At 36.8% G+C, this 23,352-nt stretch overlaps 3 protein-coding genes across 3 annotated transcripts; 1 reads left to right on the top strand and 2 right to left on the bottom strand.

The window, feature by feature from the left end:
* Positions 1 to 482: 482 nt before the first annotated feature.
* On the top strand, positions 483 to 1,493 carry LOC131955107 (uncharacterized). The gene has a single exon (XM_059319082.1). The coding sequence runs from the start codon at positions 483 to 485 to the stop codon at positions 1,491 to 1,493; it is 1,011 nt and encodes a 336-aa protein (XP_059175065.1).
* A 4,153-nt stretch (positions 1,494 to 5,646) lies between these two features.
* Positions 5,647 to 6,405, bottom strand: LOC131955119 (ADP-sugar pyrophosphatase-like). Its single transcript, XM_059319094.1, has 2 exons — positions 5,925 to 6,405; positions 5,647 to 5,848 (listed from the first exon to the last, which is right to left on the bottom strand). The coding sequence occupies exons 1-2, from the start codon at positions 6,403 to 6,405 to the stop codon at positions 5,715 to 5,717; spliced, it is 615 nt and encodes a 204-aa protein (XP_059175077.1). The 3' UTR covers positions 5,647 to 5,714.
* A 4,345-nt stretch (positions 6,406 to 10,750) lies between these two features.
* On the bottom strand, positions 10,751 to 23,352 carry LOC131955106 (tyrosine decarboxylase-like). The gene is made up of 14 exons (XM_059319081.1): positions 23,321 to 23,352; positions 19,482 to 19,692; positions 18,412 to 18,525; positions 17,924 to 17,975; positions 17,442 to 17,506; positions 16,889 to 17,023; positions 15,620 to 15,730; positions 14,966 to 14,998; positions 14,493 to 14,654; positions 13,876 to 13,943; positions 13,616 to 13,706; positions 13,070 to 13,168; positions 11,601 to 11,702; positions 10,751 to 10,852 (listed from the first exon to the last, which is right to left on the bottom strand). The coding sequence occupies exons 1-14, from the start codon at positions 23,350 to 23,352 to the stop codon at positions 10,751 to 10,753; spliced, it is 1,377 nt and encodes a 458-aa protein (XP_059175064.1).

The raw sequence follows: 23,352 nt of genomic DNA, 5'->3' as shown, positions 1-23,352 counted from the left end.
AAACAAAAATTTAATAACAGCATTAAAAATCAATAGCATAGTAACGACATCAGTGTATATTAGTACATTTTAATAGCATAGTTTAATTCATTATGACTTACCACATGGAAACAGAAACATTATTTTTTTAATATTAATTTTTTAGTATCAAATATGAAATTACTTTAAACATAATAGTATCGATCAAATCGACCGGCACGTACTGATACAGCTCGTAACTATTTATATATGATAATTACTCTGACTAAAAGATTAAAGAATATTTTTATTTGCCCTCAATTTATAACCAGATTTTTTAAAAATGTATATTCTTTATAACATAAACGGATGATTTTAAGCACCTGATATTGAAAATAATTTTAAATAACTATCTAATACACCCCTTTCAAAGGACGTACTGTTGAAGAAAAAAACCAGTTATGAATACATTCTAACAGGACAATTTATTCAAGTGTCTCACATAATTTCACCTGAACACAACGATGAGAACTGAGTTCACCGTGGACATCTCAGCATTCTGCTTTTGTCGTGGAGTTGTCTCATTCCTTGGTGCTGTCGGACACGCCTTCGCCATCCGGACATTCGTGGCCATGGGACTAAAAGACGGAGTGACCTTGTCCTTCCTGTTTCTCTCTGTCTCAGATCTCTTGTACCTCATATCCATCACCGCCGCCTCCGTCTCTTACATATTTCTAAGCATCGAGCTGCTATCCCATTTCGCCGTTTACTTCCCCGTGGACCCGTACGGCCTAAACACATATTTCATAAACTGTGGGAGCGGATTTTACGCTAACACGATGCTGACCATAACATTTTTATCTATAGCCCGTTGTTTAAGCGTGGCCAAGCCACTGTGGTTTAGATCAATTTTTGGGACTACGACAGTTTCCTTAGTTTGCTTGATATCTATCTCGTCTTTCTGTTTAGTTACAAGCATCCCGATTCTCGTTTCTATGGAATTTATGCCAGTCTTCGAACAAGGCATCAATACAACAAGGCTTACGCTTTCATTCTCGGCAAATTTAAAACCAGTGACGTATATTATCTGGTTGCTTAGAGGATCTTTTGTTCCGTTTGCCGTGCAGCTAATCCTGATTATTTGCGTGTGTGTCATGATTCGGTTTTTGAGAAAAGCGGTGAAGTTTCGTCAAAAGCATACGTCCTCATCTCGAATCACCCATCGCGTCAAGGCGAAAAAAGGGGAAAGCACTACAAATAATCTTCAAGAGAACGTCAAGCTGACCAGAAGAGAGGTGCAGGTCATTCGGCAGATGTTGGTTCTGTCCCTTGTTTTCATCGTCTGCAACGTCCCGAAGATCTGCATCAACACGACGATATTCGCCGTCCCCGAGTTTTCGGTAGACGGACGGTACGGACGGATGTACGAGAGGGTGGATATCGTCAGGGATGCCTTACAAATCTTTAACTCGTGTTTTAGTATTGTCATCTATTACAAATACAACTCTAAATTTAGAGCTGTGTTCTGCTTTTGACACAATTATTCTAGGAACTTTGATTTGGCCTCAGACAAGTAATTTACAGCGTCAGTTATGCCTTGCCTTCTTTGTTAGCTATGGTATTATAGTTTTCACCATATGCTTAGGACTGATACAATTTTACGATAGTAATACATCTTTGTGACATGTATTCTAATAGAAAGGCTTGAACTAGGATCCGGGCTCGAGTCCGATGGAGTCATTGAGTCCACCCAGCTGTGATGGGTACCTGACTCAGTGTAATTTCTGAAGTTGTTCTTTTTTTAAAATTAATTTTTATATTCATTAATTTTAATTAAGTGATTGTTGTTTGTTTATTTTATTTGCTTATCTTTAGGGAAGAGTTCTGATTCTTAGTATTGCTTTAGAATTTTTTTTAAAAATGTTGCAATATTTCAAACGAATGCCTTCTTTGCTCACTTTGGTATTACAGTTTTCATCATCAGCTAGTAATACTTGTTGTGGCATGAACTCATTGAAAGGCTGGAGTTCGGATCCCGGGCTCGAGTCCAGATGAGTACTTGAGTCCACCCAGCTCTAATGGGTACCTGACTCAGGTTCGGGAAAGTAAAGTGTAATTTCTGAAGTTTTTTTTTAAAATTAATTTTTATATTCATTAATTTCAATAAAATGTTTATTTTATTTGCTTATTTACATCTTTATGTGAGAGTTCTAATTCTTAGTTTTGTTTTAGAAATTATTTTTTAAAAAGTTCTTGCATTATTTCAAAGTAATGCATTGTTAAAATGTAATTAATAAAAACATTCATAACCTTATTTACTTTTATATTTTTTCACTTTTACTATTGTACATGGGACGGCGTGGTCTAGCGGTAGAGAGCTAGACTGCTAACCAGAAAGTATCGTGTTTTAATCCGGGTTCCAATCAATAGAACATCCACCCCAGCTGAAAACACTGTCCCTTTATATGCCGAGGTCACAGACATAGGTGTCTAGCACCTTTTACCATTAGTTTCGAAAAGGCAACTCTACTACTTTGCATATCTTATAGAAGTACTTGTTGTGTATTTAAAATTAAATTTCACTGGGGAAATACAAATATTAATAAAACATTATTAAATACGAGCCGGCCCGCGGCATAACATACGCCGCTATTTAGTTGTTTCTAATTTTCAATAATTCATAATTTGTGAATTCGACAGTACCAACGCTGACACTGAAAATATTTCTTTAAAACACTATAAGTAGCTCGTTAAGGACCATAACCCTCCCCCCCTTCCTCCCCCCCCCCACGTTTAAAATCGTTGGCTCTGCTTGTAAACATTTAGAGTGAACACAGCTCACTAAAACCATGTAGGGGTGGGGAGGTAGGGAGAGCGTTTGCAGCTTGTTAACACGTTTTTCTTAACTCAGCTTCGCGTTTGTTTGTTTGTTGTTAAAATTGACATCGAAAATTAGCCCACTTCTGATTGCTCTATAGATCTGAAATTTGGCATGCAGGTTACTTTCGCCTAACAATTTCAGATGCAATCATAAAAACTAGCAATTAGAGACCGTAATTAGCTTAATTTAATTACGCCCTAAGGACCATAAAATTGAGGACATGATTTCTAAAGATACCGACAAGACTGAAGACTTATTGACACAGTTACTTCGGCCCCAATCGATGTGAGCGCGCTGGCCGTGATCTTATAGTGGTTAGTACTTCGCGTTGTGGCCGCGACAACCCAGGTTCGAATCCTGGTCGCTCAAGATTTTTAGTCCGTGTATTTATAAACACTTAGTCAAGTCATACTTAATCAAGTCATTGGATATAGTAGAAAATAAACTATATAAAAAACTTTTTTTAAAAACCACGTTTTTCATGTGTAGCAACGGACTAAAAAGGAGAAAATAAAATACTTAAAAAAAACTTTTTAAAAAACCACGTTTTTCTTGTGGACTAAAAAGTAGAAAATAACTATTTACATACATTTGATGACAAAAAACGTGGGTCGGGCAGATGGGTCGGGAAATTTGATGGTGAACGTACCCACGTTTTTTGTCATCAAATGTATGTAAATAGTTATTTTCTACTTTTTAGTCCACAAGAAAAACGTGGTTTTTTAAAAAGTTTTTTTTAAGTATTTTATTTTCTAACGGCTCGAAGAGGAGAATTATATATATAGATATATATATAGATTATTAATAAATGATAAGATATACAGCAACACTTACAATTTGGTAGAGGGAGATGTTATATGCTTGATCATTGCTGAGGTTTGGGTTCTTCTTGAGCTTCGGTACAGTTGTGTCTGTGTGCTGATTTTGTTCTGTTGCCCATGAAAGGTATAGGTGACTTTAGGTTTCATCATCACCATACATGTAATTGATTGTGTTATCACGTTTAAGGAAAAAATACATGTCTTTAAAAATATACGGTTCAACCATTGTCCCCCACCCCCCCCCCCCCTCATCCGAAATTTTATTTCGCCCCTCGCCCCCCCCCCCCCCCCCCGCAAGCTTCAAATGACCCCCCCCCCCCCACCCCTGAGAATTTTTTTTTTGTAAATGCATTTTATTAACTGCTTGATAAGTTTTTGTTTTGGCTTTACAGTGAGGGTTTTTTAAAATATGTGATTATATTATTTCATGTTCTTTGCGTTTACTGATATTTAACAAAACAAGTGGGTTTTTTTTTTTGGTCTGGCGTTTGGTGGCAAAAGTTGTTTCCCTGCTGTCTTTTTTTGGTCTGGCGTTTGGTGGCAAAAGTTGTTTCCCTGCTGTCTTTTTTTGGTCTGGCGTTTGGTGGCAAAAGTTGTTTCCCTGCTGTCTTTTTTTGGTCTGGCGTTTGGTGGCAAAATTTGTTTCCCTGCTGTCTTTTTGTTGTTGCTGCGTGTCATGTGGGTAGTTCATGGAGGTTATTTATTGTTTATTTTTTGGGAAGTGCACGCAAGTGCTTTATAAAATGTATTGAGAACGCCGTGTGTTTTGGCTTTATTCATACTTGTAACATCTAATACTTCGGAGAAAAAGTATCAGGTATCTGCCATTTTGTGGTCAATGAGGGGGAAAATTGCTTATAAGTTGTTTCATACTGTGTGGATTGAGATTTTGAGTTGGTATAATCCTGCATTGTTGTTGTTATTGTTAGGTTAGGTCCCAGCAGACCTATTTGGATAGGTCCGTGTAAATAGTAGATTGTTTTCATTCAACCTCGTGCCGTAGTACTAGAATAGAGGTCAGCAACCTGCGGCTCGCGAGCCTTATGCGGCACTTTTGATGTTAAGATACAGCTCTCCAGTACCATGCACAAATATTAGTAATTATTTTATATTATTTTCAAAACTCCACAACCGTTCTGTAGCCAGCCCCGAATATCGTTAAATGGGGAATATTATTTTTAATCAGAATGCATTTCTCTATCGGTCAGTATGCATTAATTTGACCAGAGTGGCGAGTTTTTTTTTAAAGTTATTAGCTTCCTACGGTTGAGCCGGTGGGGTACGAGTTTCCTGCGTTCAGTGGGTAGTAAGATAAGCCCGGTGAGAACCGATGACAGAAGCGACCGATACCCAAGCCAGTTAGTCGGAGTTTGCCGTGCTTAGGGCTGCCGGGCTATGGGAGATACCTCCTGAGCCGGTGGTGTCCGTAAAGAAAGAAAAAAAAAGTTATTGGCTTCTAAAGTGGACTGGGATAGTCCTATAGTTATATTATTGATTACTAATTTTATTTATCAGAGCTGGATAAAATACTTTAATATGTTTTGTGCGAAATATTAGTATACTTTTTATAAGTATAATTATTCTTTCATATTTAAAGCTATTTATTTCAAATCAAAATTCAAAAGTGTACATCTAATCCTAATCAAATGCCAAAATTTTGAAATAAAATGTTAATGGCTTTTTAAAAACTGGAACTTATGTAAATTGTAACTTCCCGGTCCAAAAGGTTGCCGGTCCGTGTACTAGAGGCTTTCATCATGGTTAATGAAAGTGAGATAGATAATAGTTATTTGTCTTAATTTTTTTCTTTTTTTTTTTTTTTTTTTTTTTTTTTTTTTTAAAAATTGTATTTTATTGTTGAGTGAGTTTGATTCATTATTTAGAATTAATATAATGTGGGAACAAAATAAACTATATTTCAGTTGAAGTGAATTCTTTGATTTTCTTGTACATCTGTGTCTACTTGTGTGAGCCCCCCCCCCCCCCATAACGTTCACTATATTAGTTTGCTTGGTAACTTAAAACAAATAATTCCTTACTATATTTGGATTATTTCATAGGTATGCTCTAGCTAAAGCCCATGAATACACTCTTGAATCAACAATGTCGCCATTATTTGAATAATCATCTAACCGTTTTAATAAAGAATGTAGTGGTTCTATTAAAACCTCAATAAATTCATCAGAATCTGCTCATTATCAAAAATACCAGTGGCCATCGAAGATTAAGCCAATACATGGAAAAAAAAATTCGATCTCCAACACTTGGTTTCAAATTGTGCTCTTTGAGATCATTTAAGTTCACCTCACAAGTTACCATTTTCATAGTTGTGTCCAGCACACCAGCATCTGTGGCAGTAGCTGGTGATACATGCTTCACCGTTACTGTTAAACCTGTCTCTTCTTTCATTTCCCTGATAGCAGCAACCTCGGCTGTTTCACCAGCATCAATTAATCCTGCAGGAAATTCAACAGTGGTTGAATGTATAGCAGGCCTATACTGACGAATGAGTACAACACAATCACAATTTTGTACTGGATCTTTAAATAGTGTTATCATACCAACAGCATCAGCTTCTGTTTTAGATTTTGTAGTTCTTGTAACACCTTCCCATTTTCTTTCTTTTCCTGTTGGATCCAAGTAGGATATAATATTCATAGCTATCCATTTTGCTTTAGCTACTTCCTCAGTGTGAATGTGCTTAGCTTTTGCTAAATTATAATCATTTGGCTCTTTACATGTCATGATTCTAAAAGAACGAAAAAGTTCGATAAAAAATTTTTTCTTAAATTTTATTTCTTTCATGCAGACGCTACCTTGAATTAAATAAGATTTATATAATTTTTTTTAAGTTGTTGTTCGCAAAAAGTAAAAATAAAAATGCTTTAAATTTTTGCATATAAGCTTTTGATGTATCAATTAAACAGACATATTAATTACAATAATGTTTTGAATAAAATGTATTTTGTTTAATTAATAGATAGATAATAGTATGCTAATTTATTTGATATTAGAAATATATTTATTATTATTTTGAATTTGACAGTTATTCTCTAGGTTATTTCCCTTGATTCCAAAAATAAAGGTATTTTCTTTAGGTCAATGATAATTTTCCCTTTTTTTTTTTTTTTTTTTTTTTTTTGAGTCAGCTACCATTTAGATCTGTGGGTGGAGAAATTACAGGGTCTCAAACTCGTCGACACATTTTATCATAGGAACTTTAGCTAACATATCGATTATTCCTGTAAGAATATTGTAGCCGTCCCTAGAAACAATGCTGTTCCATCAGTGTCAAACAATGTAAGCAGTTTACACTTTTACATTCAACAATTAATATTTCAGTTAAATGTGTTGAAGCTGGTTATGCTAGTATGTTTACCTATCAGAGTGCCTCTTCAGATTTCGCACGTATGCGGGGATTTTGTGTATGGAAAATATTTTTATTTAGAAAAAAATAATTTTAGAGTAAATTACATTGTTTTATTTTTTAACTATCAATTCTTTATAAGCATGTTATAAGTTTGCTTTCCATTTAAATCAGGGGTCTCCAAACTACGGCCCGCGGGCCGGATGCGGCCCTCGAGGTCATTTTATCCGGCCCGCGACGATCTTTTTATCCACTGAATAAATGTTTGTTGGAGGTGACTGAGGAGCTTTGCACAGAAAAATGGCCTCTGCTGCAGACATAACTAGTCATTTTAATTTTCTGAACCTAAAACGGCAAGAGAGGGAAATCTAGTGTCTTATCTATACACCCACCTAAAGGCCTTTAGATTCAAACTTGTCATTTGAGAACAATTTGAGAGCAAACTTGGACCTCGAGTGTGTTATCGACCCCCGAAAGCGTTTCTTCCAGACTTTTTTCTCCGTGGGGGTGGGGTGGGGGGGGGGAGGGGGTGGACACTTAAAATTTGCAAATATTTCTATATAAATTATATTTCATAGGGGGGGGGGTGGGGTGGGTTGTTAGACGTTCTTCGGGAGGGGGGGGGCCCGCTCCCTCCCCGAAGAGATGCCTTAAAGAAACTCTGGCCCCCGAACTGATATTTCATAGTTGATTCGGTCCTCGGACTGAAAAGTTTGGAGACCCCTGATTTAAATCGATGAAGACGAAATACGTTGAAATTAATTCCAAAATCAAGTTTACTTATTCCCCTTATTTTCTGATCTGTTCTCTGTGTCTCCTACTGTCTTGTTCTCTAATCAACACTTTGAGGTGAGGTAGCTTTAGTTCTGTATGATATACCTCACATATTTGCGATGCTGTTGACGCCATCCTGTAGTCATGGCGATCTTGGAGAAAAGGTAAAATTGTTTATTGAACTCGTAATAAACCTTAAGTGTTAATAAAATGTTTACACAACTCAATATATGAATAATAATATAAAGCACTAAATATACGAATACAGCATATATATATATATATATATATATATATATATATATATATATATATATATATATATATACATATATATATATATATATATATATATATATATATATATATATATATATATATATATATATATATATATATATATATATATAGATGTACATGTAGATGCAGATAGATGCAGGTGCAGGTGCAGGTGCAGATGGAGATGTAGATGTAGATGTAGATGTAGATGTAGATGTAGATGTAGATGTAGATGTAGATGTAGATGTAGATGTAGATGTAGATGTAGATGTAGATGTAGATGTAGATTGTAGATGTAGATGTAGATGTAGATGTAGATGTAGATGTAGATGTAGATGTAGATGTAGATGTAGATGTAGATGTAGATGTAGATGTAGATGTAGATGTAGATGTAGATGTAGATGTAGATGTAGATGTAGATGTAGATGTAGATGTAGATGTAGATGTAGATGTAGATGTAGATGTAGATGTAGATGTAGATGTAGATGTAGATGTAGATGTAGATGTAGATGTAGATGTAGATGTAGATGTAGATGTAGATGTAGATGTAGATGTAGATGTAGATGTAGATGTAGATGTAGATGTAGATGTAGATGTAGATGTAGATGTAGATGTAGATGTAGATGTAGATGTAGATGTAGATGTAGATGTAGATGTAGATGTAGATGTAGATGTAGATGTAGATGTAGATGTCGATGTCGATGTCGATGTCGATGTCGATGTCGATGTCGATGTCGATGTCGATGTCGATGTCGATGTCGATGTCGATGTCGATGTCGATGTCGATGTCGATGTCGATGTCGATGTCGATGTAGATGTAGATGTAGATGTAGATGTAGATGTAGATGTAGATGTAGATGAAGATGTAGATGTAGATGTAGATGTAGATGTAGATGTAGATGTAGATGTAGATGTAGATGTAGATGTAGATGTAGATGTAGATTCCTATAAACGGATAGGGATAGAGATAAAGCAAGTAAGGGAATGTTTAAATCATTACATTAACACATACCTTGTGTGTATGTGTGTATGTGTACGTGTGCGTGTGCGGTGTTTGTGTGTGTGCAAGTGGTTGTGTGCGTGCGTTTATGTGAGAGCGTGTGAGCGCTCGTGTGCGTGTGTATACAAATATAGAGAGAGATGTTGTAAGTTCTGTACCAGAAAAATGTTCCCATCAAGAGCTGTCTTGTTGAATACTATCACTTCATTGTCTCCCCTTTAATAGTCAGCCGCCGACTGGATGACGTCCCATGCGAGCATGACGTCATCTTCTGTCGTGCGGGGTGTCCCGACCAGAAATCTAGTGAGTTGGTTCATGTATTAGAGTCAGCTGACCAATGATAATGGTAACAGTACTAATGAGTATTTTCGTTAGGTGAACCGTATATAATGCAAACAATTGATTAAGCTTTGAAGAAAAATGCAAGACAGCGTGGTCAATTGGTAGAGCGTTTGGTCCTAAGGTCCCAATTCGGATATGGGTTCGGATTTGTGAGTGTAGGACGTCAAAGAGTCCACCCAGCTCTGACGGGTACCTTACTTAGGTTGGGGAAAGTAAAATGCGCCTGGGCTTAGTGCTGACCACATTATCCCTTCACCTGCCGAGGTCAAGAAACACATGTAATATACTTCATCTGCCCATTGGTCTCTAAATCTAGAGGAACTTTACTTAAAGTTAAGTACTGACATAACATGAATGTAGCTCTGTAAGTTAAGTTTGACGAAAACACAGGGCTCAAGAAGGAACTTTATCTTCACCTGTCCGAGGATGAGGCTTATGACCTTTTGTATTTTCAATACGACCAACTTGAATTTTTTTTAATGAGCTATCAGACATGTAGTGGACGTAGTGGTCTAGCAATAAAGACCTGGACTGCTAACACGTAAGTCTCGCTCTCGAATCCATTTTCAAGTCAGTAGACCGTCCCTGAGTCCACCCAACTCTGATGGTTAACTAACTCCGTTAGGGAAAGTAAAGGCGGCTGGACATAGTGCTGACCATACTATCTCTTCATATGCCGAGGTCACATAAATAGGTGAACTCTACTTCACTTGCACTATAGACCGTCAGGTTTGAAAAGGGAACTTTACTTTTTTTTATGAGACATGTAATATCCATTGTGACCATCCTATGTTTGTTTTCAACGTGATATAATTGACGTATTTCGGAAATGGCCTGGTCGGATATTAGAGCGTACGACTGCAAACCCAAAAGTATCGTGTTCGGATCCCAGGCTCAATACCGTAGGCCATACTTAGGTCCTATCAGCTATATTGGGAACCTAACTGACGTTAGGAAAAGTTAAAGCTACTGTGCTTAGTGCTGACCAGACCTTCATAAACGAGGTAGCTAATATATATTCCCTTCCAAGAACTTACAACTTCAGACCTTCTAAAACAACTAAAACATATGACCTTCGTATAATTGACCATACCAGACCTTCTAAAATAACTAAAACATATGACCTTCGTATAATTGACCATAACAGACCTTCTAAAACAACTAAAACATATGATCTTCGTATAATTGACCATACAAGACCTTCTAAAACAACTAAAACATATGACCTTCCTAAAATTGACCATACCAGACCTTCTAAATTAACTAAAATATATGACTTTCCTATAATTGATCATACAAGACCTTCTAAATTAACAAAAACATGTGACCTACCTGAGGATGTAGCTCTGATTCAACATACCAGGAACCATATGCAACCTTCCACCTTTGTTTATTTTCTCCAGCAACCTTTCGTTTAAGTCGTTCCCACCCTAACAACAGAAGCATGACACAATCTCTTTGCTATACAACTTAGCTGTGAATTTTTCATTTTACGCATTTAATTTTTTTATCCCCATTTCTCTTGCTATTTTCATAATGCGTAAATTTTGTATTTTAGTTTCTTTAATGTTAATTTTTTTTTGTGAATATTTTTTTTTTATGCGACAACTAATAAATGTCAATGTTTCATTACATTTTTATAGCCCTTATAGATCTGACGTGTATTATAAGCTTGAATAAAATTTAAATATTACAAATATCGGTATAATATCTATGGAGTACGTTTATGAGTGTGTATGTGTCGACGTCGATATGTTTTATGAGTGTGTATGTGTTTTATGAGTGTGTATGTATTTTATGAGTGTGTATGTGTCCACGTCGATATGTTTTATGAGTGTGTATGTGTCCACTTCGATGTGTTTTATGAGTGTGTATGTGTTTTATGAGTGTGTATGTATTTTGTGAGTGTGTATGTGTTTTATGAGTGTGTATGTGTTTTATGAGTGTGTATGTGTTTTATGAGTGTGTATGTGTTTTATGAGTGTGTATGTGTTTTATGAGTGTATGTGTTTTATGAGTGTATGTGTTTTATGAGTGTGTATGTGTTTTATGAGTGTGTATGTATTTTATGAGTGTATATGTGTTTTATGAGTGTGTGTGTGGTGTATGAGTGTGTATGTGTTGTATGAGTGTGTATGTGTTGTATGAGTGTGTATGTGGTGTATGTTATTTATTCACCCGCATCCTGAAGCAGACGAGACCCAGCGTCACCTGAGCAACGACTTCAAATCTCTCGTCTGCCAAAACTTTACTCTCAAAATATTTCCCCAAACGGACGTGCTGTATGTGAAGAGATAAATAAGTACCTTGGTTACATACCGTAGGAATGCACTGATTAAAACGTTTAATTATGGTTTGATTGCTCCCATTTTAGCGCGTTGGGTCATCTAAATAAACTTAGTCGGAAACACCTTATTAAAAGGCAACGCTCTACATTAATTCTATTTCTGCTGTCTGCAACTGCTTAAATCTAAACTGTAATCACGTTTACATATCAGAACTGTCTAGCTAACCTCTGGACAACATTCTGTTTTATCTCTGTGATGCTACACCTCCTACCACACTAGCCATTGTCGTCAGACTTTCTCCTGAATGCTGCTCGATACTTACTGCATACACCCAGAGGCGTAGCGACCCTTCCCGGCGCCCGGGGACAAACTTTCAATATGGCGCTCCCCTCGGGAGCAAATTTTCAATTTGCACCCCCCCCCCCCTCAAACTTTCGATTTGCACCCCCTCCCCTCAAACTGTTTATAATGCAAAAATACAGCTACAATAACATTTAAATTTGTTTTTACATCCCATTTTGGCGTCCTCAAAGGTCGGCGCCCGGGGACATATGTACCCCCCTGACCCCCCCCCCCCCCCCCATCGCTATGCCTCTGCATACAACTCCCTTTTGTCGAATGCTACTGACTATTTTGTTAGAACCAGGGTTCAAGTCAGTAGACCGTCCCCGAGTCCACCCAACTCTGATTACGTTAGGGAAAGTAAAGGCGGCTGGGCATAGTGCTGACCACACTATCTCTTCATATGCCGAGGTCACAGAAACTAGTGAACTTTACTTCACTTGCCCCATAGATCGTCAGGTTTGAAAGAGAACTTTAATTTTTTACTGACTATTTACTTCATACCCCTGTCTGAATGTCTGTAAATACACCTCCCTTCTGCCGAATGCTACAGGCTATTAACTTAATAGCCCTGCCTGATAATACACCACCTGAAGCTACGTCCCAGTTCACCTCTATTCTCCTTACTTGTGTAGCCTTACCCTCTAAACATCTGTCGCTAATTTTCTCTCCATTTCTTGCCTTTAGATCCTTTCTTAAATCTTCTACCCAACCATAAGCTCTGCTATCCTGTAAAACCATTATCTACAGACCTTCAACAACATCACACCACTCCTACCCCGAAAATTTTTACCGCCCCCCCCCCCCCCCCGAAACGAAATGAAATTTATATAATTTATATAGAAAATATATACTTTTAACAGTGTCCGCCCCCCCCCCCTCCCCACCCCCGAAGAAAGTTTACCGCCCCCCCCCCCCCCCCGAAAATTTCAAGTGCCCCCCCCCCCGGAGAAAAAAGTCTGGAAGAAACACTGTTTTAGACCCCCACCCCTCCGGTAAGACAACGTCCCTACCCACCTCTCTGACCCTTGCCTGCAGACCTTCCAGCCCGTAAGTCCTTATGACGAACCAAACCTTCAGTGCCCGAAATCTCCGGGACAAAGGGATCCCCCAGTTCTGTGTGGTTAGAAAAAAAAATGCGAAGTCGCAGTTTGTTTAACTCAATGCAAATTACACACCCATTCAAAAAATGGTCAGTTTGTATCAAAACTCCATTAAAAAAACCATTCACACTTGTAATTCGTTGTTAATTTTTAGTGTTGTAAGGGATCCCCTCGAACTCAATTAAGTTTACGTGTCAACTGGTCATGCGCCATTCGTCGACTCCGATTTCAGCCAGCTTTTCTTTCCTTGATTTGCTTTCGTAGCCTTTGTCCAACCAAGAACAAACAACAAGGCAGCAGTTGTTTAATTTTGAGGCTCATCTGTCCGAAGTTCGAACTCGAGACTTATCGGTTTAGCAACCATGAGCTTAACCGACTCGACCACGCCGACCTCACGTGCCGCAAATCAATGGCACAAACATACAAGTTTTCCACTACTTGATAATCAATGTGTCCCTACCCTGATATCTAAGGACTGGTCTCCGTGTTTATGTTTCAGGTATAAAGCATCAACGGCTAATGAGCTAGTCAAAGTCTTGACATTCTTGACCCTGATCGATTTGGGGGAAAAACGTTTCAGGTAAAACAACAAATAAAACAAAATGTAAACAAAAGCGTTATAATAAAATAGAAAGCCTTTAAATATAAATAAATCATACCTTTTCTTATGCTACAAAAATTTAAATTAAAATCTTTTCCTCAAAAAAAACAACAACTAACCACATCATCGACCCATCCACGTTGACTTGTAGTAATTTATAAGGATTCAGACAAAAAGAGTCGGAGTTCTAGAAATAGAAATTGATTATTTAAATATTATTAAAAAATAGTACATACGTATATGAATTACATTGATTACATGCACGTATACAATTCAAGTAGTTATAATTTACTGAGTTTCCTTTAAACAAAAGAGCTCCCTATTTTATGAAATTGAGTACAGAAAAAGAAAATTAAATAAAAGTACAGACAGACATCAAAATAATGGTATTACACTATTGCATTAAACTCTGTATTATCACTACTTCAGTCTTTATTATGTTACCAAAAGTACCCACAGTTTATGTATCACCCCCACACCACCCACACACACAACTTTGTATCACCAAAGTCCAGAGGCGTAGTGAGGGGGGGGGGCATATGTCCCCGGGCGCCGACCTTAGGGGCGCCAAAATGGGTTGGAAAAACAAATCGAAAGTTTGAGGGGGGGTGTGCAAATCGAAAGTTTGAGGGGGGGGGCGGTGCAAATCGAAAGTTTGAGGGGGGGGGGGCGGTGCAAATCGAAAGTATGTCCCCGGGCGCCGGGAAGGGTCGCTACGCCTCTGCCACAGTCTCACCTCTACGCCCTTCATGTAGTGCTGAAACTCTGGACAGATGAAAGCGCCCCCTGCGTACGCCGCGTCGACGTGCAGGTAGATGCCGTGCCGGGTACAAACCTCCCCAACCTCCTGGAGGTTGTCGTACGAGCAGCAGGTTGTCGTGCCGAGAGTGGCGCAAACCTGCGACAAATCAAGGGTGTGAAGATAGCTTAACAGTTTAAGGTGTACTGAAGCAACACATCGAAGGTGTGACGATGGCTTAAATATACAGTTGTACTGAAGCAATAAAACGGGAACTGGAGCAACAAATCACGGGTGTGAAGATGGCTTAATTACAGTTGTACCAAAGCCGATTCCACTTACATTCTTCGATAAGAGTAAATACAATCTGGTGTAGATGTGTATACATGTATATCAAGAACACACACAGATCTTGTTTATAAATACACAATATAAAACCAAACAAGTTTGAGATTTTAAGAAAAACTTACATAAAATGGTACCAGACCGCGTCTTATATCTTCCTAAAGATGGAAATGAAGAAATTAGCATATTAGAAATAGAACAACCGTAGCATTTTAGATAACACTTTAAATATTTACGAAATAATAAATACTTCTGCTGAATAATCAATTTTTGATCTTTTATGTCAGGAAATATCCGTTTAGATTCGTAATCATTTAATTATCCCAAAAACGGGATTATAAAGCCGATTGGCGCTAATAGTAGGGATTAGATTCAAAATGAGTTTTTGCAGATTAAAATTAATGTTTAGAAAGAGCAGAGGCGTAGCGAGGGGGGAGGGGCTGGGGGCGCCGACCTTGGGGGGGGGGGGGCGCCAAATCGAAAGCTCGAGTGGGGGGGGGGGCAAATGAAAATTTCGAGGGGGGGGGCAAATCGAAAGTTTGTCCCAGGGCGCTGGGAGGGGTCGCTACGCCTCTGAGAAAGAGATTGCTTATAAGTGACCTATAATAATTATAAAAAGGCAATCTTAATTAAGTTTAACTAAGCATGTGTGAGATGTCTTTACCGACCTATGATAATTATAAAAGGTTATGTTGATCAAGTTTAAATAGATGTGTCAAGGGAAGACCTAAGGGTGACCTGTATGTAAATAGTGTGTTAGGTGATGGCGTCATAGTGACCTGTATCGCAGCCTCCAACACTTCACCGCGAAGTGAATAGTTCACGTCATGCTCCAGTTGTCTCAGTTTGACGAACCCGATCAACGCAGCCTTCTCTACGCATGAGTGAGCCTGGAGAAAATTCAATAAATCGATTAAACATTGGGTCGGTATTGTTCTTCGTGTGTGGTCATTCTGATGATTCAAATCAGATCTATTTAACCTCGAACGATTTTTTTTTCAAATTATCAGATACCCCGATCCTGTATAGATAAATACTGGTAAAAAATTAAACCCCGCCACTCAAAAAAAAAAAAAAAATAAAGATTAAGAAAACGATTCTATGAAACTTGAACTTTTACATTTTAATTAACACCGTGAAATTGGGACTTCTCATTAATAATTTAAATCAGATGGTCTCTATATTTGGTACCTTTAACTCTAATTAAACCTAACCCTAATCCTAATCCCAACCCAAACCCTAAACCTAACCGTAAAACACTAGAGACGGATAAGGTCTTGTTTTATAGCGTGTGTTTAAATATTCAAATGTCTAGACATCAGAAAGAATTCAAAAGTGGCGGGGCTTAACTTTACGCCTGTGCATAGTAGCGGGGCTTATCTGGATAAGACCCCCTTCATCTCATGCCTTAAAAATAGAATATATAATTTTATTTGAAATCGTCGATTACTAAAATATATTTAGAATTACTTCTTTTATTTCGTTTTAAACCCTTCTGTCATTTTACATTAGTTTTATAAGCTACTACTAGTTCAATGGGGAAGAGACAATGTAAAACTGACGAAAACAATTGCCAAAAACATCTATTATTCATACACACATATATTTTTACCATAATATGAGCTATGAAACAACATATAAATGAAGGTTAATGTATGATGCAAAAAAATAAACTATAAATAATTTGACCCAATTTTTTATTTTGTTGCTGAATATACCAAAGAGATGCATAACATGGTTATCTATGGCTTGTACTTGGTACTACACGTTTTTCATTGTGTCAAAATTAGAAAGTCTCAGAGATTTTTTTAAAAAGTAAGACCAATCTGTAGGTAACTTTGAAATTGTCTTTAAAAATCCAAATTAAATTAGAATGGTATAGTGGTAGTTCAGGCCATGGGTATAACGTTACTGCTAAGTTTTGAATACATTACGCATGTTCTCGGAACATTGTAACGTTAGGAAACTTTCTGCTAAGTTTCAAATACTTTACGCACGGTTTTTGGAAACTTGTTAACAGGATGGATGGTTTAAATACAATAGCTCACCAGTGTGGAGGTGTAAGCCACAAGTTTAGATAGCAGCTCTCCTTCCTCCCTGTGGGGGTGGGTCAACTTGAGGGCCTGTATGGTCCGGTGTCGGGCTGAGAGCAGGGTGACTAGCACACACTCGCTGGCTGACCCCTGGGGAGGGAGGGGGACATGGGAAAAACGTTAACATACGAACCAGCATCGTTATTAGAGTAATTGTTGTTTTCTGGTGTAGTGTAAGGAGCAACGTTAAAATATTGGACTAACTAGTGTGAAGGTTAGAGCTAATGTACAAGTATGGGGAATGATAATAACACAAGTGTGAATGTCCGACAAAGGCTAGAGTCGGGGTAAGGTGAATGGCAATTAGCCGAGTGTATAAAAGTGTAATCCCTAGTCCCTACCTCATTTGTCTAAACCTAGATTATATCAAAACGATTAACACGTAATAAACTATAGTAATTATTATAGTTATAATTATAGTAACCTCCCCTGCTGTATGAGAGTCCATCAATATTATAATTGTATTTAAAACGTGGAGATACAATTCAACTTTTGAATACTATTTCACCTGCATACAACCACCTCCTTGGCCGCTTGAATTCAAGAAATGTACTGGCAGTCCTATCATTTTTCCTGAATGTTCGATATGTATGTACAGTATATATATATATATATATATATATATATATATATATATATATATATAGATAGATAGATAGATATATATATATATATATATATATATATATATAATGTGTGTGCATGTGTATGTATATATATATATATATATATATATATATATATATATATATATATATATATATATATATGTATGTATGTATCTCTATATATATGTATATATCAATATATATATATATATATATGTATATATATATATATATATATATATATATATATATATATATATATATATATATATATATATATATATATATATAATAAAAACCTATACAAATTAACACTTTTCATAATTAAAAAAAAATAACAGGCTATAATCTAATTTTCCTATGAAGGATTGTGGTTCCTTACCGACCCAGTCCAGTACCAAAAACTCCAGTTCAACGGCAGCCGGACATGAGGCCTACACAGATTAAAAACAAAAGTTTAAAATCATTAGCAAAGTATTTATCTGATTTTTTATATAATAGCATAGCAACATATTTAAATTATTTCGTTACATAACGGATAATTAACTCACGTTTTAATATCTTCCCACCGATTCCCCACCTATCCCCAACCAATGTCTTATCGATCACCCACCAATATCCCACCAATTCCCCATCAATATCCCACCAATTCCCCACCAATTCCCCACCTATCCCCCACCAATATCCCACCAATTCCCCACCTATACCCCACCAACTCCCCATCAATATCCCACCAATTCCCCATTAACTCCCCACCAATTCCCCACCGATTTCCCACCAATTCCCCACCAATATCCTACCAATTCCCACCAATGTCTTACCGATTACCCACCAATATCCCACCAATCCCCCACCCATTTCCCACTTTACCCAAGCAAACGGCACACAGCCTAGCCCGTCTGCTAGCATGTCTGCAAGGACAGAGGTGAAGGAGTAGCCAGTCGACATGTAGGAGTGGAAGTTTGGATGTTGCCAGTGGACCAGCTGGGTGGAATAAATTATATTTTAAACATGTAGGAGTGGAAGTTTGGATGTTGCCAGTGGACCAGCTGGATGGAATAAAAGACATTTTAAACATCTAGGAGTGGAAGTTTGGATGCTGCCAGTGGACCAGCTTTATTTAAATGACATTTTTACACAATTTGATTAGGTAAAAGTGATGTTTCATAGACAGAAGTTGGATGCATCAACATTAGAAACACATCGGCATTAGAAATAAGATAACATCAACATTAGAAACACATCGACATTATAAAAGGATAAACCTCAGAATTATATTAACATTATAAGTACACACACATTTGCAGTGGCGTAGCTACCGTAAAGCTAGCGCAAGCAAGGCATAGAGGCCCAAGGCAAATAGGGGCCCTTTTTCTAAAGTTTGAGGGGGGGGGGGTTGCAAATCGAAAGTCTTAGGGGGGGGGGGTGCAAATCGGAAGTCTGATAGGGGGGGGGGGGTACAAATCGAAAGTTTGTCCCCGTTCGCCGGGAAGGGTCGCTACGCCTCTGAGGGGCCCACTAACACTTTTTGCATAGGGGCCCAAAAATCCTAGCTACGCCACTGCACATGTGTAGTACATCTTACCTATAGTTTAAAAAAATGGACAGAAACAATACCACCACATTTATAGTATATCTTTATTAGTCTTTATTAATGTTTATAATAATCATCACAAATGTGTGTGCATTAGCAAAATGATTCATTACATTGAAAGTATTGATTTTTTAAACTAAAAGTTAAAAAACCTTTTTTTTTAAACTTTCGCTATTCACTGATTGCTACTGCGATTTTGGAATAAACGATATTATATTATATCCACTTTAATTTAATTAGTTTGTTTGACAATTAAGATAAAAATATTTCAAACTAACATTCCGAATGATAAATCCTTATGGAAACAGTAATTAAGAAATTGTTTAATTAAAATATAATTACCAACCCCCGGCATTATTGCTTTCATGAAGTCTGCCATGATGGATTCCCATTTCTCTCCCCTTTCTGGGGCAGTTTCCGGAAGTAGTTTCCTTAAATAACCCACCTCGACATCCGGGGCAACTCTCTTGGACCGGATGTTGATGATGTAATCAGCTATCAAGTCCAGCAACTCACCGCCCCTCTCTTTGAAGTCTTGCGTGTGTCCATTTCGGTTTCTGATTTAAGTGACGTCATTTTTTTTTAATTAGCTAGGAACAATTCGTAGATACTTAAAATTAAAACTGTTGGAAATATATTTTATATTTTGATTTTAAAATATAAGAAAGGGTTGTTTTATTTAGTAAATTTTTAGAAAACGAAATGTTTTGTTATAAAAATTTTGAAATTTTAATCTATATTCTATTTCTGTATTTAAAAAAGTGTAATGCATAATAATTTTTGAACAACTAACTTATTGCTAAACTCAATAAAATAATGATAAATATTTGATAACAAACTTGATATTTTTAATAGAATTCATCGTAAATATTGAAAAAATGATATATACGACTCTATACAAGATGTGTTACATTACTTACAAAACATCTGTTTTAATGTCACAACAAGGGTAGTATAAAGATACTAGGCAACGTATTTAATACACAATTTACAAATTACACACAGTGTTAACACAACAATTGATTATATATTTGTGTAACTTTGATTCAAGTTTTGATAAAAATGTAATAAATAATTGCTTACGTACTTGATAAATTACCAAACTTCAAGGAATTTTCTTGGAATGACACAACTAGACAAGTCTGCTTTAAAAAAAAAACACCATGTAACTGATAGTGCATACACCCAAGTTTCAGAACGAGAATGTGACGTCACCGGAAGGGTGGGGCTTATTTTAGCCACTCGCCCAAAAAGCCTTGACCAAACTGTTGCGAGATGTAAAATAAACAGCTGACAGTCGTCCCAGTCTCACGCGAGCTGTGTGACCTACTCACACCGTGCCAGCTGTTGTTCAGCCTTGAACTTGCCCCAAATATGGCTAGCTTAACACGTGGCTTTGGGTCTTTAAATTTCAAACGTAAGCTTTTATCAAAGGCCTTTGTACTTTTGGTTGAGGGGTCAGTTATGACTCCACACTAGCCTTTCTTCTACCTGTAAAATATTTTTTTAAATTACCAGAGAATATATATAGTAATGATGGCTGTCCACTTTTCAAAAATGTTCACAATGGGCCTTAAGGTTTTTATTTACTTAACGTTTCTATATTAAGCACTTGATGAAATTAAATGTTTGTGTAAAAATGGGGAGTGAGTAAGAGATAATGTCACATTTTAACCGTGATACTACGGTGGAATTTAAACATAACCATGTTTATATTTCGAAACAAAAACGTACAAAAGATGTGTTGGAACACACACACACACACACACACACACACACACACACACATATATATATATATATATATATATATATATATATATATATATATATATATAAGCCAGTGGCGTAGCGAGGTCGGGTGTCACCCGGTGCGGCAACTTAATGGTGTCACCCCCCAGAGGCGTAGCGACCCTTCCCGGGGACAAACTTTCAAGTTTTCGATTTGCACCCCCCCCCCCCCCCTCAAATTTTCGATTTGCACCCCCACCCCCCAAACTTTCGATTTGCACCCCACCCCCCCTCAAGTTTTTCTCTATATATTTTGTTATTTTTTGCCTTGGTTTCACCCCCTAAATGGTGTCGCCCGGTGCGGTCCGCACCCTCCCCCCTTGCTACGCCTCTGATATAAGCTCTTACACTGTATAAAAATAGCGATCATTGTTGTTTTTACACATGTATGAGTTTTAAGTACATAACGGTTGCGTGACTTCTCTCAACCAGAAAACTGATTTTCCTCTATCCTAACAGTGACTTGCCTCTATCCTAAAACAGATTTCCCCCAATTTTAATACTGACTTTATCCTAAAACTAATTTAACTCTATCCTTAAAATGATTCGCCTCTATCCTAAAACTGATTACCCCCAATCCTGATCCGGACTTTATCCTAAAACTAATTTAACTCTATCCTTAAAATGATTCGCCTCTATCCTAAAACTGATTACCCGCAATCCTAATCCGGACTTTATCCTAAAACTGATTTAACTCTTTATTCATTTCCGACTTCGACTTATCCTAATACGGACATGTTCCCTCTCCCATACAATAGCCCAGCCCTTTACTCACTCATATTTCATATGTTATGTTATGGTTTAAAAGGCGCAAGTATTCCCTTTTGATATTAAGAAACAATTAAATTTTATAGTTGATTATCAACAAAGTTTATGAACAAAACCAAAATAGCAATATAAACATAAAGTGATATTTCGACGCCAAGGATATTTTCGATTTTTCGTCTATTTTAAATTCGTCACGTCGACCCGTGTATTTGTCATTCAATAGAATTCATTAGTGCTTTTAAAGTTAACGTAGAAAAAAAAATATCGTTGTGGATTAAATGGATGTGAACTGATCAACGTACTTATAACTGTGGATTACCTCAGATATTTACTGTTAATTTTTTTTTAACAAATTTAAAAAGACGGTTCAAAAGCGAAATTCAAAATAAATATTTTTTGTATCCTTCTGTCAGTATTTCAAATGTATAAATATTCATAACAGAGCTTCCACATTTAACAAACTAGAATGCAGTGTTCAGTGGCGTAGGGAGGATTAGTCCTGGGGGTGTTTGAAAAAACAATGTAAATTATACACGCATGCGCACTATCTGAAATAGTTGTCGCTTACAACGAAGCTGTTGTTGTACTTTAGGGTCCTCTGGGGAGGATGACGAGCTGTCGGGGAGTGTGTGCGGATGGAGGGGGGATCTAACTCCTACTGAAATCCCCTGGAAGCATCACCTTTTATTTCTGTACGTGAATGTGTTATAAGTTATATTACTTGTTCTTCTGTATTATGTTTGTCGCCTGTGTTATATTCTTTCATTGGCCCCATCTTTATGTCTAGTGTTTTTGCTCGCATATATTTTGTCATATGTCTTATATATCACACCACAATTCTTACATCTTTATCCGGTGTCATATGGCCTGTAGCCTGTCACGTATCATATTGCAAGCAACATTTTATTTGGTGTGGCTGTTTATATTGGTTTACATTTATCTAATGTAGGTGTGTACATTATGTTTAGTTTACATTTATCTAATGTAGGTGTGTACATTATGTTTAGTTTACATTTGTCTCATGTAGTTGTGTACATTATGTTTAGTTTACATTGATCTGATGTATTTGTGTACATTATGTTTAGTTTACATTTATCTGATGTATGTTTGTACATTATGTTTAGTTTACATTTATCTGATGTATGTGTGTACATTATGTTTAGTTTACATTTATCTGATGTATGTTTGTACATTATGTTAAGTTTACATTTATCTGATGTATGTATGTACATTATGTTTAGTTTTCATTTGTCTGTTATATTTGTGTACATTATGTTTAGTTTACATTTATCTAATATAGGTGTGCACATTATGTTTAGTTTACACTTGTCTCATGTATTTGTGTACATTATGTTTAGTTTACATTTATCTGATGTATTTGTGTAAAATGTGTATACACTTATCTGATGTATTTGTGTACATTATGTTTAGTTTACATTTGTCTGATGTATTTGTGTACATTATGTTTAGTTTACATTTATCTGATGTATTTGTGTACAATGTGTTTACACTTATCTGATGTATTTCTGTACCTTATGTTTAGTTGACACTTACAAACTGAGCGAACGAAGTAAAAGTCAATTAACATTCTACAGAACCATTCTCCTCCCTGCAACCGACAGATACCGACGGACATTGTCATAGCCTTCATGAAACAT

This window comes from Physella acuta, unplaced genomic scaffold (genome assembly GCF_028476545.2).
Source record: "Physella acuta isolate Inbredline_101_S28 unplaced genomic scaffold, ASM2847654v3 ptg001055l, whole genome shotgun sequence".
NCBI lineage: Eukaryota > Metazoa > Mollusca > Gastropoda > Physidae > Physella > Physella acuta.
Note: the sequence above shows the minus strand (reverse complement) of the source record. Positions and strands in the feature narration are given on the sequence as shown.